This window comes from Agelaius tricolor, unplaced genomic scaffold (assembly GCF_023055355.1).
Source record: "Agelaius tricolor isolate 1412-34295 unplaced genomic scaffold, bAgeTri1.0.p SCAF_9, whole genome shotgun sequence".
NCBI classification, from domain to species: Eukaryota; Metazoa; Chordata; class Aves; order Passeriformes; family Icteridae; genus Agelaius; species Agelaius tricolor.
This window is the reverse complement of record NW_027269269.1, coordinates 32,748,432-32,768,023: the sequence shown is the minus strand read 5'-3', so window position 1 is coordinate 32,768,023 and position 19,592 is coordinate 32,748,432. Positions and strand designations below refer to the sequence as shown.

Below are 19,592 nucleotides of genomic sequence, written 5' to 3'. Positions count from 1 at the left end.
TGAGTGTTGCACAAATTGACCCATGAAGTTGATTATATTGTTTCTTTTTTTACTGCTAAGTTTACTTTAAAGTAACAGACACTGGCATAGATAAAAAATTGAAAGAATGACACTAGTGGTGGTTACCAGTTAGAGGTTTGCAAAGCACTTTCTAATTTAGTTTTGACTCTTACATGATCACTAAAATTCACTTCTTCCACTTAAAACTTTTAGTAGAATGACTGAAATGAAGAGTGAGAGTCTGAAAAAGGAGAGACTGAACAAATTATTCCAGTTTAAACAAGCTTTAGCATGTACTCCCTCAGCAGCAACTCAAAAGCATCTGAAACTCAAGGAGTGTGTTTGCTGCTGTATGTTTTCCTTTAAGAAATTCTGCTATATTTAAAATACATTTCGTATGATATTTGCAAGACCAAGTATGACTTAGTTGGCAGCTGTATAATGATAGAAGTTTGTAAATAAGCACAGGAGGAGATACGCACATTTCTTTCTGAATTTCAGATTTTAAAAACCCTACTTCTATGTACTATGCAACAAAAAGACTAAGTATGGACTCTTCCCTGGTTTTCCATTACTGTTTTTCTTACTTTTTTTTTTTTTTTTTAAGCATCAGATAAAAACAAAATAAACCACAAAATTTCTACTACTTGCAACTATGACATTAGGATATTTAAATTACAGGTTAAGCAATTTAAACAATGCCAACGTGAAAATGTCCCAGCATTTAACTTAAAATAGACATACCTTCAGGTTTTAAATTCCTATTTTTGCATGTATCTGAAAGTGGGTTTGTTTTTCTACACAATCCACTCAATAGAATATTATACTTTACTGTATCTATAAATTCTGCTTTAATCTAATACAGAAAACAATGGGTTTTGTTCCATCCCCTGACTTTTCTTCCTAAAGAAGTAAAAGTCAAAGTCCAGCTTTTTTGACCCCCAGCTACAGAGGTGTTCTAATCAAAGCAAATACAAAGAAAGATCTACAGAGTACTCTCTCTTTTTCAGACCTGGATGGGAGAGTAAATGAAGCCCCAGTACTTTTATATTGACAGATCTGTCCACTAATATTTGTTTGAACACAGCTATGCAGAGAGGAAACAAACCTCTTACTCTCTTGGAAGTAAAAAAAAAAAGAGGAACTGAACGTGGCTCTGCAGCAGGATATTGTAATTTTGCCATCTTCCCTCATCAACTGTCTTCCACTGGTGTCAGAAAGCAGAGGATGCTGAGAAAGGTTCCACCAACTGTACTTTCTGGTGTTATGTAGTTTTCATTAGTTACATAAAACTAATCACTTGAGTTTTTTGATTTAGATATTTTTGGTTTATTTTAAATTCTAGTGCTAAGGGTCGGATGAGAGGTAATAGTCACTTCAAGAACGCTTCAAAATTTCACCTTCCATTTTTGGTCCACAAAAATGGCAGCGAATACTTTTGTTACAACAAGGGATTAGCATTTGGGGTTATCTTGAGGGTAATATCCAGCACTCTATTGGCTTATGCTCTTAAACTCTAGGGAGTTAAGCCAAAAGAATGGTTTGTTGAAAAATGTCACAGTAAATTTTTTTCATTGGAGTTTCTTAAAAATCTCATCAATACAGAAGACCACTATGTTCCCTGAAGAAGGAAGCAGTAATCTCACTGAAGCAGTAAAAGATATTAAGGCTCTTTGAGAATATGGCAGCTCTTATTCCAAACTCATTTGCTCACAAAACCAGATCTTCCAAGGAATATCCCACTGAGGTCAAACTTGCATTGGAGAAAACCTTGGCAAGCAGAATTGCACTATTCCATGTGGTTTCTATCTTCTGACTCAGTAACACATTGAAATAACTGTTATTATGCAACACTTGTACAAAAGCCCAATATCCACATGGAGATGGTAAAATCTGAGAACAGTGACTCCATTTCAGGTCATGGGGAGTTACAACTTTAAACCTTGGAGGGACATTGACTGACAGAACTGAGTTAAGAGGTCCTGAGTACTGCTATGTACTGCCAATGCCAAAGGTTAGAGGTCAGCCACTAACAGCAATCTTGAGGATGATTAACAGTCACAGTGAGGAGAATATGACAGATGAAAAAGCATCAAGCCAGGTAGACTGCCCTGAAATAGATTGAATTTTCGGTGAATCTGTTACTGGCTTTTTAAGTCTTGTACTTTTATCACAACACCGACTTGCTAAGAATGGACAACTTCCTATTTTTTTCTTATTGTACATTATCAGCAGTCATTCAAATTAATATAAAAAATTACTAGTTTTTCTTCTACACACTGAGTAGAAATATATGTGGATCTAATCTCTCTTAAAATTCTAGATATACACACCATGGTCACATAGACAACTGTTCTCATCATTTATACGAATCACAAGCACTTTGGTCCAGTAAAGGTAATATTAATAAGAGCACCACTTAGGTGACTTTCTTTCTCTTCATTAACTTCCTTGTTATGCTTGATTGCAAAAACAAAATCTGGTTATAGGTATATACCTATCTTTGATAAGATAATTTGTAACTTGATATAAATGTTTTTAAACTAGCTACTCCTGTCTGACAATATTTCAATAAAATGTGCACTTTAATTCCTGAGAGGAGGAATACTTCAGAATATATTCTAAACATAGCAAGACACTAGTAGCACACTGCCCTAACTGAAAAACTGTGTTAGAAACTTTGTTCCCACTTTGAGTCAATGAGTGCCCAAAAAGAAAATTCAGCTACTGAGGAGAAAACACAGAATTGATGAAGGCATGCTGGTGGATACCATTTGCCTTGAATTTCCAGGTGGATTAATACAGGATATAGGCTTCTCCTGAAGCATTCTTCATTCCCACAACATTGGTGCTGACACATCACATAAAGATAAAACCACTATGTTAGAACACTTTACAAGCTCATCCAAGATCAGCTCATTTCTTTAGTTTCACAGAGTAGGAAAATATTTGCTTCTTCCTTTATTGAAAGAGCAAAATCTAAGCCTTAACCAACTTTTATTTCTATTGAAGAAAAATCTGATCAAATTTCATCCTTGGACATTTACTAACATTCCATAACTGTTTCCTAACAAACACTAACATTTTTTTAATAGTGTTTGAAATTCTGATTGGTGATGAAGATCCAAAATTTTTTCATGAGAAGTTTCTGATGCTTGAAAAGGATCAGTCCTTTTGTGAGGTATGAAACTTTTGTAAAGGTATGAAAAAAGTAATCCTGGCTAAATGGGATGTGTTTTTTAACATAGCCTATATTTGACATCCAGTTTAATTGTGTCAGCTAGAGTTTTCTTATGAACACCGGAGTAAGAAAAGTCAAGTCTAAATTAGACAGCTACAAATTTGACAAATATTAAAGAGGTAAAAGAAATGTTCTGAACCAAAAAAAAAAAACCCCAAAAGAACATTTAAAACCCAAAAGATAACAGTTGCAAAACATGTAGATGCATCCCATGGGTTCACGATGTTTCTTTTTAGTTTTACGAAACACTGTTGAGTATAATAGAGCTTCACATAATATAAATGAAAGTAAAAATATTCAAGGAAGAATATAAAGAGAAACACAAGTAGGGAAAACATCTGCATTAGCAATTTAAATAATTTTATTCATCTACAGAGGGTTGAGTAAACCATAATAGTGCACTTAAATGAGAAGCTCTTCTGCACTATGACTTCTCTTGAAACTGCTTCTTGGCTAGCCTTCCTGAGTTTCCCACTCACTGTGTCACCCAGTAAATGCCAAAAATACTGACATAAAAGAGATCTTTTTTGCAGAAGAGATCCTTTTCTACTTACAACAGAAAAATAATGAAAGATGTACTGCATCAGTTTTAGAGATAAGACAAAATAAAGGAAACAAAAATCAAACAGTGTTACAGCATCATTCCCCCACCTCAGCACAACAAAAGGCTTCTTTTACACTATTTCAGTCAACTCTAAAGTGAAATTTTTCCTGTAATTTAACAAAGTTTCAATTGGTTCAGATAGAAATGAAGGTAGAGCTAAGGCCATTAGTTTAAGAACAAAGGATCCAGTGTGAGATAGCAAGATTTGTAATTCAGCATGTAGACATCTCACTAAAGTTGAGGTCAAGATTTGCAAAGCACTAGCATGAGCAAATGAGAAAACTGACTTCACATTCAGAACTATTGTTTACCACATTTTAATTTTTACTGTAAATTTATATTATTCACAGCAGGGAGCTGCCCTGAGTGAACTCATGGTAGTAATAAAGCCTGTCCTTTTCTGTTGTTACCTGTCACTAGCACAGTTATTTGTTGCTGTCCAGTCATGTTGAGGGTTGACAAGGATGCCCCAAGAGAGGAACACAGAGGTTGGGGTGAGGGTGCCAACCACCAGCTGCAGAGGCTTCTGTGTCTTGTTCCGACCTACATAAGGAACACAGAAAGTTAATTTCTCTCTCCTGCATTATAAAGTTTTTGCAGATGGACAATTAAGTAAATCATGATCTCTTCTAAACTTGAAGGGAAAGGTACAACAGTTCTCTAATTTTCATGGTCACTATTTTTAACATGTGATTTTCAAAAGTGACAGTGTCACATCATCATTCCTTCAACCTAACATTCCAGTTAAAACTAGTTTTTGAAAATGGTCATTTGGTGGTTTAAGTACACTTAGTATAAGAATAAGCTATTGGTAAATTAAATTAAAAACTCTGGCTATCTTGGACTATATCAAGACACGACAGAGTCTAGGACATTAGAAAGTCTCTGTGAATGTGATAAAAATAGTATCTTCTTGGCAGGTTTCTCAGTAACACTGCAAATATATCTACACATAATAAATATTTTCTAGAGCATTCTTAAGAGTAAAAGAAAACCTACAAAAGTTCTTTTGCTTTTAACTGAAGGCAGATCTGAATCAGTGTCTTTATCTGCAGGAATTTTCTCTTTTAATTACCGACTACATTGAAATCAGGTTTTGCATGATACTGAACTTCAGCTTTGCTCTATATAAAGGAGCACAGTTTTTGTGGGGAGAAAGAACATATTTTAAAAAAAAGTTTAAATGCTAATAGATGAAAATGAACAAATTATGTAGAGACTCTATTTTGAACCTGTAGTTTATGAACTACTACCTGCCCAAGGAGAATCTCTGGTGTTTAAAAGATGATTGACTATAGGAAATCAATATATTCTTTACATCACATTACATACTCCAAAGCTCTAAAGGATCTGTACTTCCTCAAAACATACAGGTGACCAACATTTCCTGAAAATTTATAAGCCACTGATCTAAAGGGTTTTTTTCTCACTGTTGTGAACCAGATTTTACTAACTTTCTATTCACACCTTTTTAACCCTATTACCTCTTCACTTAACCAGCCCCAGTGACAGCCTGTTTTGTATTTTCAACCAATATATGTGTGTACATTTAGAAATGTTAACCATGCTGGTTTTAACTTTATGTTGATGATGAATATGTTAATACAAAACCTACGTTAAAAACCAACATATATATGTTGCATCTGAAGGGTAAATCACTTTCCAAAATCTTTCCAGACATATTGTGTTACACCTAGCAAAGAGCAAGAAAAGATTTATCCCAAACATTACCAGGAGTTAGGAAAAAAAATCATTCAAAGATCATAGAATAATTTGGGTTGGAAGGGACTTTTAAGGTCCTTCTAGTCCAAGTCCTCTGCCATGAGCAGGGACATCTTCAATTGGATCAGGTTTCTCAGACGTGATCTGTCCAACCTGACCTTGAGTGCTCCCATGGATAGGTCATGAGTTTATTTTTTGTAACAGTCCAGTCATCCTGCAAGAAGTCTCCACATTAAAGTACAGAATTAAGTCTCCATATTAAAGTAAGATTTGACAATATTAATGGCATGATTAAGGTCATATAGAAAGACTTTGAAACGATGAGAACAAAATTCAGATTTCTACTTTGCTGTGTATAGATTCAGCTGGAAATATCACTTTCTGTAACTTCTTGCAAACTTAGTAGTAGATTGATATAGAGACAGACACACACCACCATTTTCCAGTGAGGAACTAAGAGCATTAACATGTCTGTGGATGAAGGAATCCTTACTTGTAGTTTGGGAAGAATAATTTTAATGTCTTTAAACATCAGAAATTAGTATTCTAAATTTCAATTCTCATTTGTAAGAATTTTATGCAAAAAAATCTTTAGGTACATGTTCATGTTTTGAGCACCATGTGTATGGCTACTGACTAGGGAATGCTGTCCTATGTTTTACCTTTTCACATATGGAATTTGTGCATCCCAGTGAGATGCCTACAGGTAGAATCATCTTTTCAGAGAAATCCAGCACAAGGGTCTATTTTCTTTCAAATATTTTAAGAAAGAGATGCAGTAATATTAAAATACCTGAACAAGATTTCTTGTTATTTGAAACACGTGCTGGTCTTACTGAAACCAAATACCGCGGCTCTGCATCTACAAATGAAGGAAAAAGGAATTAGTACAGATATGCTATTTATTTGAAAAAGAGATTAATCTGAAATTAATAAGAAAAAGTCAAATAGTCAGTGAATTCTTGACACATTGTCCAATCTTCATGATCTTTAGGCTGTTTTCTTTAAAATTCATTGAGTTCAAAATGATAAATGATTTGATTAAAACAAGGTTGAGATATTTATTTTAGTTTGGGGAATTCCTCTTCAGAAATAAGATTTTCCCTTACACTTAAAGCCAGGTGTCAGAGATTTCTGCCCTTCTTAGTTATTTAAAACCAAGCTCTATTCCCTCTTAACTGCAACATGAGAGAAGGAGATTCCAGCAAGATATCCACGGGCAGAATTTGGCTCACTCTCTACTGACCAAAATTATTTTTACTATTGCTTTTAAAAAACAGGATTACTCTACATAGAATTCTTATTCTAGTTTAGATACATTTATCTAAATGTATAAGTATAAATAAGAGACTGAATTTCCTGGGTATTTCAGTGTAAGAGGCACCTTGAATTCTACCAACTAAACAGAACTGTTAAGAAATAATTCATTTTTTTCATACACTCACTTTTCTGTAAAGAGAGAGAAAGGAAAAGCAGTACCAAAAAAAACAAAAGCTTGCTGTACTACTGAAAAAGTTCTGCCAGTGTGGGGAAAAGCACTCTAACTCATTTGATTCTGTGCACCTAAAGCACTGGAAACCCATACTATAAATTTACCTTAATTGTTTAATTAGTCATTTAAATGGGTTTCATCTGCACCAAATAACCAAGATAAGCATTGAAAACAGCTGTTCAAAGCAGTGTGGAAAAAAGAATCAGTTAAAAAAATGAACTCCAAAGTGTAAATACATCTTCATTTACAAAATTTTTTTTAATATTGAGAGGGGTACACAAGTGTGGGAGTGGTGTAACCACTTGGATATTTTTTTGTATTGAGACTGAAAAATAGAAATAAACAACACTTTAAAATAATTTTGTTTCCGTGTATTGTAAACTCAGTTTTCTGCTCTGCATTTATGCCCACTTGTGAGATGTTATAACTCTCACAAAGTATTCAACAGGATTATTTTAAAACATGACCTTGAAAGTTCAAGAACTACAAAGCCAGTCTTCAAAACTAAGAATTTATGGGTTTATCAGTAAAATGTCCAAGAATTGTGAAAGAAAACTATTAAAATACTTTGAAACAGTTTTTCCCTGCTCCATAAATGGAAAAATTAATTCTGGCTGAAATCTGAAATGACTTGTGTAGCAGTATAGAAATAGGTAAGTGCTAAACAAAATATGGCAATACACAAAGACTGTTAATGCCTCACTGGACATCTCAGCTACAAAACCTGGCATCTTTCGGGATTCATTAGTTCTAGCAGGTGTTCTTGTTCTGTAACAAAGTGTTTTCTGTGGAAATATTTTGTGTTAGATGCTGTTCATTAAGCTTTATTTTGGTGAGTTCAACAAATGTTGCCTTAATAAAGAATACAACACATTCCCATTTTCCAGAGGATTCATGGCTCTTCTGACTGCAATACAACCTAAAAAAGGAAGCATTTAGGAAAAGAAGCTGAGACTAGATATTGAGAGAGAGCTGTTAGAGAAGAGGCAGGTTTAAAAAGTACCACTTCTTTAGAACCACTGAGCTTAAGACAATATTATGATCATTTTAACTGAAATCAGAAAATGAATTTGTTAAACAAATCCACTCAATACATGGGATACAACAATAAGTTTCTGTACTGTGTTTAAGCTATATCTTAATTTAGAAATATGATTCCATGATTCCTGAGCACAACCACCTATGCTACTATATAGATATTAAGAGTAGAGCAACTGTAATTTAAGTTAAATTCATCGGTTTTATGCACAGTACCAAAGCATTATGCACGGACAGGAGGGCACATGCCTTGAAATGCTTTTATTCTGGACAGATATACATTCTATATCCAAGACACATGAAATTAAAAAATGCAGAGAGCTTTTTCAATATCATATAATGAGCCCTGACTCATTAGAATTGGGAATTGTTTCTTAGTCTTCCACTGCAAATCAACATTTCTTTTAGTAAGTTCAGAAGACTACTGAGTTTCTACATGGATTCAGTCTTGCTGAGAAATATGACTATCAGTCATCATCACAATGCTGAAATCATCTGATGCTACTATGACTCAATTCATTTTCAGGGCGTTCAAACATTGCCTCACCCATGTATTAAATTCTGTCAAGTTACAGGAAATATTTCATGATAATCTGTGTTCTTTTATGATGCCTATACAGTCATAATCCATTCCATGGATTCTTATAGACAGATCCATGTCTATAAGAAGCAGGAATCTTGGGGAGAGGTGAGTAACACAGCAGAAGAAAATGAAAATTCTGCAGAATACCAGAACTCAAATAAAACCATATTTTGCTCTAATTCATGTAGTGCTTAAGAGATAAATTGCTGAAATAGAAGGTAGGTAGGAAAATGTGATAGTCAGTCATAAAAATATGGATGTTTGACTGGATGTAATTATGATTCACAGAACAAATCAGCCATTTGCATGAAAATATATTTAAGAAGAGAAGCTTGTTTGAAAAATAAAATTATAACCTCAAGTAAAAGCAAACTACACCACAGAGTACAGAAAATCCTGTTTGCAACTGAATATTTCTTAGTTTTTCTGAATTGCATTTAGTAAGAAAAGGATAGTTACGTAATTAAGATCAATGTTGAAATGTCTGGACACAGATGCATGAACCCAGCATCTGCCTCCAAAATCATTTCAACATTAATCAGTATATAACAGAGACATATATGATGAAGATGCAAAATACAGACCTGTCTGTCTCTCATCTATGAGGATCCACATAAATGAAGCATCACTACAAACAATGCAAACTTTAACAAGTTAAGCTTGAAATACATTTGTAAGTTTGCTATGAAAATCTTAGTAGCTCCTTGATGCCTAACACATTCTTGGAGGGCTGCTACTCTAAGACCACTTTTTTCAATCTATTACTGTCTAACCCCCTTTATTAAGGCTAGAACAACTAATATCTTGGCTAAGAACTCCTTTCAGATCAGAAATAAAGTCCAAAGAGTGACCACCTTCAATTCTTTAACCACAAAATACTCTAGGAAAATGCCCACATGTACCAGAGAAGTGCTCCTCCATAAATCCATGCCTAATTATTATTGGTATAATTCCCCAAACATAGGCTATTATATTAATAAATAAAATTATTAAAAGAATAAAGCTTCTATTATCCACCTTAATAGTTTATGAAGACAACCAGAATGTAACAAAAATATGTTCCACTGACATATCAGATTAACAAAGGAGAACACTTTCCATGCCATGAGCTAGGCTATCAAATCAATGGCAGCAGGCAACTAACACTACACTACAAAATGCTAGGAAAGTCTGGTTCTGTTCAAGCACACTATTCAGGGCCTAGCCAGTATGCACTTGCAAGCAAAACAATGTAAGTATGAACTGACTGATGAACTTAGAATAAATCTTAAAATAGTGTTACAAATGCATCATTAGAATTCATGGACCACTGGATTCAGAAATCAAAACAAAGTATTTTTTTGCTTCATAGTGCAGGCCCTTAATCCTTTTTTAGAGATTGCTAAAAACTTACCATGGGATGTTGTTAAGGACAAAGTTGGAGGAAGGGGAGGATGGAAAGTATTGTAGTGTAACAAGCATGGGAGAAGGCAGAGAAGTGGGACAAAGAGGCTGGCATGAATGATCCTGCTGCTGATCAGTGCACTTTTCTAGAGGAAGGGGCATCTGCTGGACACCTCCAGCTCCTCCCTTCCACTAGGCTCTGCTAGCATTAGCAATGGCAACCTGCTTTCTGGGAAGTTCTGGTAAGTTAGCAGGAGGCAACATAATGCTGAATTAACATTCATGTTATTTGGCGTCTTGAAAAGCATGCAGCTAATACGACTGCCAGTTTCTGGTAACTGATAAGAAACTACACAGCAAGATCTTTTAGCTAATCACTGCCCTAGCACAGATCACTGAGTTACACTTTCTACAATGTGCTCAAGGTGGTACTAGAGCCCTCTCATATACATACATAAACATGAAATTCACACAACACTTACTGGCAGTGTTATGAAGCAGGATTACCAATACATTCTCCTCTTACACTGTGCAATCTTGTGCAAGAAAAGGAAAAGTAAAAGCATTGCCCAACTTTGAGCTGGTTTTAGAAACTGAAAGGGAAAATAATTTTGCTCATTCTGTTAAGTAATTGCTGTTCATTCTTGCAAAAATTCCTGCGTCCACCCAACTTTCTGGGTTTCTCCAACAGTATCAACAATTTCTAGGAGGTGGGCTTGCAATCTTCCGAGACAAGTTAGAAAAGACTAACAGAAATCTCTTAAGCAAGTACTTTCTTTACAAGTCAGGAAGACTGAAAAAATTAAGATAAAGTTTTAAGTCAAGCCCAGAGCTTTTGGATGGGTCCATTCACCTTTCTATCAGTCTAGCGGAATTAACCTCTCGATATCTTTTGACACTGAATAGCTTTCATGACCAAAGGTCATATTGTTTACTGTCATGTGAGCACATAAAGTACACTCAGCACAAACCACATCTGGTGTCCTGAAACAGAGGCACAATTCTTGGGAACAAACTTTGCTGCTGCCTTGTCATTGACATTTCAGTATATTCAGATCTATCTGCTGGAGCATGAAGCTGCTCAAGACTTTGCTGCCAGCAGAAACTCATTACAATTTCAGGAAATCCAACAGGATCTTTTTCTCTTTGCCCATGCCCTCTGCAGGCAGATCCCAATTTGTTGATAATGTTATCCAATTGCTGCCTCAATTACTATATAATTTGCAAAACGAAGGGAAAAGAGATATTTTAAGATAAGAATTACTGCAGTGAGGTGCTGAATATTTTAATGGATGAAATGTAGGTGAATGTCACATGTACAAAATCATATATCTTTTCTGAAAATCCTAGGAAATGTCATGTCCTTAAATATAGCTTTAAAAATATATCCATCTGTAGACATGTAATTTTATAAATTAATACATCTGCTGACTTCAAGCTTCCTGTTAACAGCATCATAAAGGTGTGACACCCAGTAGAAAAACTGACAATAAATTTCATATTAATCTACAACGGCTTGGAAATATGGAATTTGTGGGCCTTACAAATATATATTGTTGTGTTTATTGTCATCTTCTATATTCCATTCCAACTGGGGACAATTATCCCAAACAAAATTCCAGTTATGCTGCTCCATTAACAAAACCAGGGATGTAGAACTAAATCAAAGAAATGTGGAAATGTCTGCAAGGCACTTCATTCTACTTGTAGACATTCTTTTTTAGAAAGGAGAAATTATATTTTAAAGGACTGATATGTTTTAGGAAGGGAATAATGACTTGTATGTGAGGCCTGTGTGTTTTTTACATTAACCTAACACATAAATTAATATTGGGTTTTTTTTAGCAGTGTCTACAGCTGATTGTGTATCTGTACAATTTTTCCTTAAAAATTTTCACAGAATAAACAATTTTAATACTACCAGCACAAGATCCACTTTCATGGATCTTCCATTTTCCTGGATCTAATCTCTCTCCCAGGGGATTATATTCCACAGCATTGCTCCTTAATGCATTAGAAACACATACAAACCTTTTAGAGAGTAACAAATGCCATTAAACATCCATTTCTCATCTTTACCTTTCACTACAAACTGATTTAAGGTTGTGATCATAGTCCCTAAATTGACTGGGAAAGGTTTCTCTTTCCATGAACCATTAAAACTGACAGGGGAGGAAGCATTAAATTGCATTAGTCCTGGTCTAAATAGACCACAATAAATTTTTGTGTTTGGGAACCACTTCTTCCACATTCTGCTCAATAAATGCCTCACCTATCACTGTGCAGGGAAACCACCTGCTTTCTGTAAAATTCAGATAAGTCAAAGCATGAGAGGGCCAAATAGGAGCTCTCAGGGCAAAAATGAATTATATTTTTTGTATAAACCTAGTTGTTTTGACTGTGGAAAAATGTGTAGAACACACTGAAGACTATTTTCAGAGTGTGCAGCAGCACTTGGATCACTAGAGTATCTAGAACATGGGATTGACAACCTTGAGTGTGAAATTTAAAAGTACATTGTTTTAATATGAAGACAACATACTACGCCAACTTTATCACATTGTACTAGAAGTACGAAGATAATCTGAGATTTTTCATCAATAGAGTCTAGAGGGTTTATATCTTTGGCATATTTCTTGAGAGTATTTTTATTGTCCCTCTACAACACCTTGCTTTTTCTAAAATCAATATAAAGTATATGCTAGAGCTGAGGTCTCTGGCTGCCACAATAAAACTTACTCATTGTTCCTAGAATTGAGAATCATTCTGCAGTTCTTCCAGTTTCTGCCAGCAACTGATCCCTAAATACGATGGGGAGGAGGGAGTGTGCTAGCAATCATCTCTGTCTTCATTTCTGCCACACAAGTCACCCTAAAGTAGAGCCAAAAGCACAACTGATGTTTATTGCTTTAGCTCGTGTTCCATACATATTTGGAAAGCACAGTCAAAGCTGCAGTTTAATATTGTGTTTAATATTTGTGAAATGGGAAAGATTATGCACTCTCTGCTTCCAATAAACAAGTCCCCAAGGCATTCAATCTAACCCTAAATTTCTCAACTTAAACCAACAGATCCAATAAACGTACTGGTAATTGCCTCAAATAAATGTTTGCAACTTGAAGTACTTATTGCTGATAACTTCTTTTACTCCTGTCTTTTCAAACTCTTCATTTTTCTGAAGGTTAGAAATGCTTGTCTTGCTACCTATATTATGTTGCATTTTGCATTTTTAGTTACCGGACATTCAGAAGTCACAAGCATAGATTTATTGTCACAAGGAAACTGACAATTTCTATCAGCATGAGGGAGATAAAATTTTGACATTATTCTCCTTTGAAATAATCATAAAGGAAGAGTATTCCTCAACAGTTGTGCTTTTTCCTCTCCAGACACCCTACAGCAAATGGATATGCATATGGTCAGTGCTCTGGTGTGCTGTGAAACTAAAGAAAGGAGTCTAGAGTCCAGCCATTAACTGTTAAGGTTAAAGCTACAAAATATCAATATACCTGAAATTCCAGGTGACCTTGAGCTTTCAGTTTTGCAAAACATTAGATAAAAAAGCAAATTACATACATTACTGTATGTAACATTGTGTAAGATCATTTTAACTCCCTATTACATAGGGAGTTAAAATGATCTTACACAATGTTACATTCAGTCCTTTTTTTGCTCTTCCTTAAGATCTGAGTACCTGAAAAAAATTAATCCTCAAAAATTAATCGTCACTACTCCTGCAGCAGGTACTGTTATGCCTAATGCACAGTATACTACAGAAAATCCTGTACATCATTCTTAGAGAACTGATTCAAAACTTACACATAGGATGAATCAGGTAAGCCAGACCCAGCTTAAGTGATGGTTATGAAGTCAAACACTGGATAGGTGACAGAATTACAGAAAGATCCCAGAAGTATCAACTCATGAAAAGGAAAGTTAACCTTTGCCACAGTGATCCTATCAGTCTCCCATATCTTAACTATTCTGTGTCTAACATCTTATTTTTTCAGTTCTTATTCTGCAGTTTTCAGTCTGGAGCAGACACCCACAATGGCCTTAACTGAACACATCAAAAACATTACAGTTATTACTTCTATGCTCATGCGTCCTTTCCTCTCCCTTGCTTTACACCAAGACCACCAGCATTACAATGGTGAGGGTAAATTAATTCATTTCAGGCTAGAAAAATCTAAAGAAATCAATAGGAAAATCTTAGGGATTTAACAGGTCAAATCCTGATAAATCAATGTTTTAACAATTCATTCTTCCTTCCTTCTCCCTATTCCAGATAACAGGATATAGCATTCATGACATGGTTTAATCTCTTCCATAAAACAGCTCATGGAATTCCATTGGTAACTTCTGACATGGAAGTTAGAGGTTAATCTCTAACATGCAATACGGGAGTAGATCCCTACAAGAAGAGGCATCATGTTGATATGAAGGTTTCTGTCAAAAGGAATCAACCACACAATTCTCAAGACTCTTTCACTGCTTCTTCTATTTTTTGTTAAAAGCATGTACATTTTTCTGCTATTCTCCTTTATAGCTGCATCTTCAGGCAAACCATCCCATCTGATGTGTGAATTGTTCAAGTGTAATGCAGGCTCTCACTAAAACAAAAATCTGCAAAGCAAATACCGATAAGCAAAATTTCCAGACAACAAGAACTAGCTGTTCTCCTTGAAGGACCGGCTAATTACACTTTCCACTGAAATTCTTTACAGCAACCTTAAACAAACACAAAGAAACCATAAGCGCTAACCCAATAAAACAAAAAATTAGGTGAACAAAATGTTCATACTCTCCTCAGTCTCTTCCCATAATTCAATACAAAGCAAATATGTCTTACCAAGCTCTGTTACATAGTTTTTTCCTTCTGAAGGTAAAGGGATGTACTGATTAGAAAAGAAGTTGCTTCCATAACCCAGGACAAAACCTTCTAGTTTGGTGCTTTGACTCGGTCGAAGATACCTCATGCAAACAGTGTCATCTGTGGCATTGATCTGAACCTTCAGACTCTGCCTTTTCACTGGGGAAAGAGTGAAAAAGAGGAGATCAGAATGCATTGCCTTGCCATCACATATTGTAATGGAACATTACAAGATAACAATATAGGGCTGTTTAATTTGCTTATAGCATGCAACTGAAAAATTTCTTATAGATGATGTCCCCTGGAAAAACACTGTACTTATAAAAGTGAACTAACAGTCATGCATAATAGTGGTTGCCAACATGACTGTTTTTCCACTAGTTTAGCATTATCATTTGCTTTAACATCTACAATTGCAGTAGTAAGACCATGCATGAAGTAAGTGGAAAAAATGCAAGTGTTTTTTCCTTTAATTGCAAGAGTTATGGTATTAGTACATATTAGCCATATGTAGGACCCATAGGAGAGAAATGTACAAGTTTTTGGTTTGATTTTTTTTTCCTTCTTAGTAGAAAATATGAAGTTGTAAAATTAAGTTAATCAGTTAATCACACTCAAAAATTATGTTAGAGGATAAACAGCAACTAGATCCAAATAAATCTTCTACAATTTTCCCCCCTATGTTGGGCTGGAAATGTAATTTTGTATTTGGAATTACACCAGGACACCTAACTAACATAAATACTTTACTCAAAACTACAAAGAAACTCTTTTTAAACATTCATTTTTATGCTTTCCAGGGGAACAGCACATAAAGTAAGAAACATCTTGTATATCCATCTGCAAAAATTTAACTTGTAGCAACAGAGAATGACTTCACAACAGAATAAATAACTTTTTAGGCTACAAGTTGGTGTTTTGGCTTCTTCTTGGTGGGGTAAGGGAGGATTGGCTTTTCCCTTTTGCTTCCTTGGTATGTACAATTTTAGTACTCCCTTGTTACTGTTAGGCCTATCATATTTTCAGAACTGTTGAGTTGCTGGCTTTCCCCCAAACTTACAACACCAGCACTGGACTAGTACATTTTGTGTTGTTATTTCTCTTCTCATTCTCAAAATATAAATTTTTATCCCCAGCAGATTTTCAGGCATCTGTTCAAACATGAGAGCTGAAATTAACTTATCAGGAAAAACCCGAATTTTGCAGATAATAATTTTGATTCAGGAACTAAATCCTGAAGAACAACTATGAGATAAATGATAAATAATACATCATCAAATAATAGGATAGAGCAATACTAGACTTTTCTCTTTCTTTCTTTCTTTCTTTCTTTCTTTCTTTCTTTCTTTCTTTCTTTCTTTCTTTCTTTCTTTCTCTTTTTCTTTCTCTCTGTCAGTAATTGCAGACTGATATTCAAACTTTCTCTAGACAAGTGCATGCTGATTCTCTAATATCACCCCAACATACCCTGTTTTTTTAATAGGAATTCTAATGACTAGAGTTGCCAAGAGACCAAAAACATCACTTTGTTTTAGTAGATGATTTGAGCATCTGCAGTTGTCTGCACACAGAATGTAAAGCCTTAAGCCAACACTTTATGCCTCTTCCCTTTACAGAAAGAAGTGTACAAGTAAAATTGATGGAAAACATCTGCCTCCCTTCCTTTATCTAAAGACTGATCAAGAAAAATCATTCAGCCAGGAAACTGTCACAATTTTCCGAAGGCAATTCTGCCAGGTTCCAGAAGACTGCAAGACTTCTAGAAAATTCAGTTCTCTGGCATTTTCAGCAGAGCAATACCTTCATGGGGAAAAGTGTGGCAGTGGCTTCTAATCTCTGTGACATACTGGCTCACTTATTTTCAGTACACAAGATTGCTGAGGATGGGCAACTCTGAATATTGACAGGGCTCCGACAGCACAAACCAGGAAGAAAACACAACACACTTCAAATACCCCAAACAGGCTTCATAAAGACACTTAACAAAAGCTGGTAACAAAGTTTAGGATTATTATCTCTGACTGACAGTGAGCTACATCTGTTTAAATTATGGATTCTTCAAAACCCATTAAGCATTATTGAAATGATGGTCTCCTGGTCTCTATTGAGTATTCATGCCTAAGAAGAAAAGAAGACTTAGATAACTTAATTCAAATATGGTAATTTGATTTCCATAATAAATTTCTTAATCAGTCTTAAACCTGAATTTATTAAAAAAAATCTAGAGAACATCTATTTAATTTTAAATTTACAATAATTTAAACCATTTCCCCTACACTTGTATCTATGTATCTCTGTTATACTTTACATCAATTTGAAGACTTAATTCTATATCAAGATTATATTCAACTGGATCTGATTTCAGTTACATGGATACCATGGTTTATTCATAAGCAGTCAATTAGAGTGACAAAGAGTCTTGATTTTGTTAAAGCCTTAAAACTCAGTGAGGTTTCTGCAATGAGAAAGCTTAAATGGGATCCCAAAACAGTAGTATCTTTGAAATAATACCCTCTAGACCTATTTTTTATAGCTAGCATATCAAAATCACCAAGAGAGCTTTTAAAATCAAAGACAGTTCTAGCAGAAAATAAACAGGAATAATGTATTTTTTTTAAAAAAGAGAATAAGGCAGGAAAGAAGAAAAGGAGATACATTTGAAATTTTAAAAATAAATCCTTGTCCTCATCACCCTGTCTTGACAGGGCAGGTCATTTTCCTCTAATTTACTTTTAAGTACAGTGATGGCAAAAAGTATTGCAGAGTCCCTGTAGAGTTTAGGAAAAAACAATTAAGAAAAAATTATTCAGGTTGGAAAAGACCATCAAGACCATCAAGATCAACCATAAACCCAGCACTCTCAAGTCCACCACTAAACTGCGTCCCCAGGTGCGACATCTACATAACTTTCAAATACCTCCAGGGATCATGTCTCAAACATCATCAGTCTGTTCCAATGTTTCATGTTTTGGTGAAGATATTTTTCCTAGTATCCAACCTAAAGCTCCCCTGGCACAACTTGAGGCCATTTGCCCTTGTTCTGTCACTTGTTACTTGGGAGAAGAGGCTGACCCCCACCTGGCCCCTGCACCCTCCTTTCAGGCAGTCGTAGACAGAGAGAGAAGGTCCCCCCAAGCCTCCTTTTCTCCAGCTCCCTCAACTCCTCCTCGTAAGACTTTTGCTCCAGTCCCCTCACCAGCTTTGTGGCCCTTCTGTGGACGTGCTTCAGCTCCTCAACACCTTTCTTGCAGAGAGGGACCCAAAACTTAATACAGGATTTAGAGTGCAGCCCTACCAGCGCCAAGTGCAGGTGGGTGACCACTTTCCTGTTTCTGCTTGGCACACTATTGCTGATAAATGGGCTTCCACTGGGTTCTTAACCACCGGGGTGCACCCTGGCTCATGCTCAGCTGCTGGTGACCAGCACACCCAAGCCCTTTCTCACCAGGTAGCTTTGGGTTGTCATGAGACAGGTGCAGCATTTGGCCTTCCTGAAGGTACACAACATCCACAACCTTTTCCTCATCCAGTAAGTGTGTGACCCTGTCATAAGAGGAGATCAGGTGAGGCAAACAGGACCTGTCTTTCTTAAACCTGTCCCAAAGAGCAGCAAAGAGCAAGCAGACAAATCTCCTTCTTCATTTTAACTTGGCCGCGTGTTTTTCAGGGAAAATAACTGCTACAGCAACAACACAGATGCCACACTTCATATGACTAAACCACATTCCTATTAATGGGCTGTGTGCATTCCAGAATCAGTGAAAATGAGGGATGAATATTAACTGGTAAAACAATAAATGACCAGTGTCTGGAAGTGTACAAACAGAAATGGAGCAACCAAGGACAAGGAGAGCTCAATCCTACGTGCTGCACAGACACAGCCAGTCTAACCAAGAAAGGGCCAGCCAGGGAGCAAGGCAGATACAAATAATATGTAAATTATCTTGGTAAATGGAGACTGCCCCCAGCAGCGTATTAACAATATAGATTTCATTTGTGCTGATCTCACAGTGGTTTGAACAATTAATCAGGAAAGCATTCTCATTCTGATTACTATGTCTCTTTTAGTTATCACTCAGATAAATATTCATTAAATATGATTAAATAGACAAGAGAAATCATAGGAACTTAACTCTTATGATACTGTGATAGGAATCTATTTGATTTTGAGAATTATTTTTTTTTGTATTAGGATTCCAGGAGACCTTTTTTCCCTGCATCTCCTTGATAGAAGACTTAAATGATAAACTAGATGCCGTCTAATTCCATTCATTTGTGTCGGTTTTTGGCATTTGTTATTGAAACCCTGGTCCTAAGAATTTGCATTTGTAATGTAATTCTTTTACATTGAGGCCATTTCCAAATGGAAGATTCTGAGATCTACAGCTACCTCTGAAACACAATCTTTCCCTCCATGCTTGCCAACAGAAATTCCACACTGATCTGCAAGTATTCTCTTCAACAAAAGTCAGTTGATGGCCAAGATCAGCAGGAGAAACTGTGCAAAGCACATCTGAAGTAAAAGCACAACATTAGGTGCATCAGAGCACTTGGAGTGTTGGAATCACTCTGAGAAAAGGAGTCTGCCTATACTAGGAGAGAATGAAAAACAATTTAATAACGAATCAACTGCATCATCAGAGGACCACCCACCAC

The 19,592-nt window shown here is 35.7% G+C and overlaps 1 protein-coding gene across 13 annotated transcripts in view; it reads right to left on the bottom strand.

Annotated features, from left to right (window-relative positions):
• Positions 1-19,592, bottom strand: part of ABI3BP (ABI family member 3 binding protein) — a 137,127-nt gene that overhangs the window by 101,563 nt on the left and 15,972 nt on the right. For all 13 annotated transcript variants that reach the window (XM_071433540.1, XM_071433544.1, XM_071433550.1 and 10 more), the window contains exons 2-4: positions 14,916-15,095; positions 6,361-6,429; positions 4,256-4,388 (exon numbers count right to left, since the gene is read on the bottom strand). In XM_071433540.1, coding sequence (XP_071289641.1) covers positions 4,256-4,388; positions 6,361-6,429; positions 14,916-15,095 — 382 coding nt within the window. The remainder of the gene's footprint in view (positions 1-4,255; positions 4,389-6,360; positions 6,430-14,915; positions 15,096-19,592) is intronic.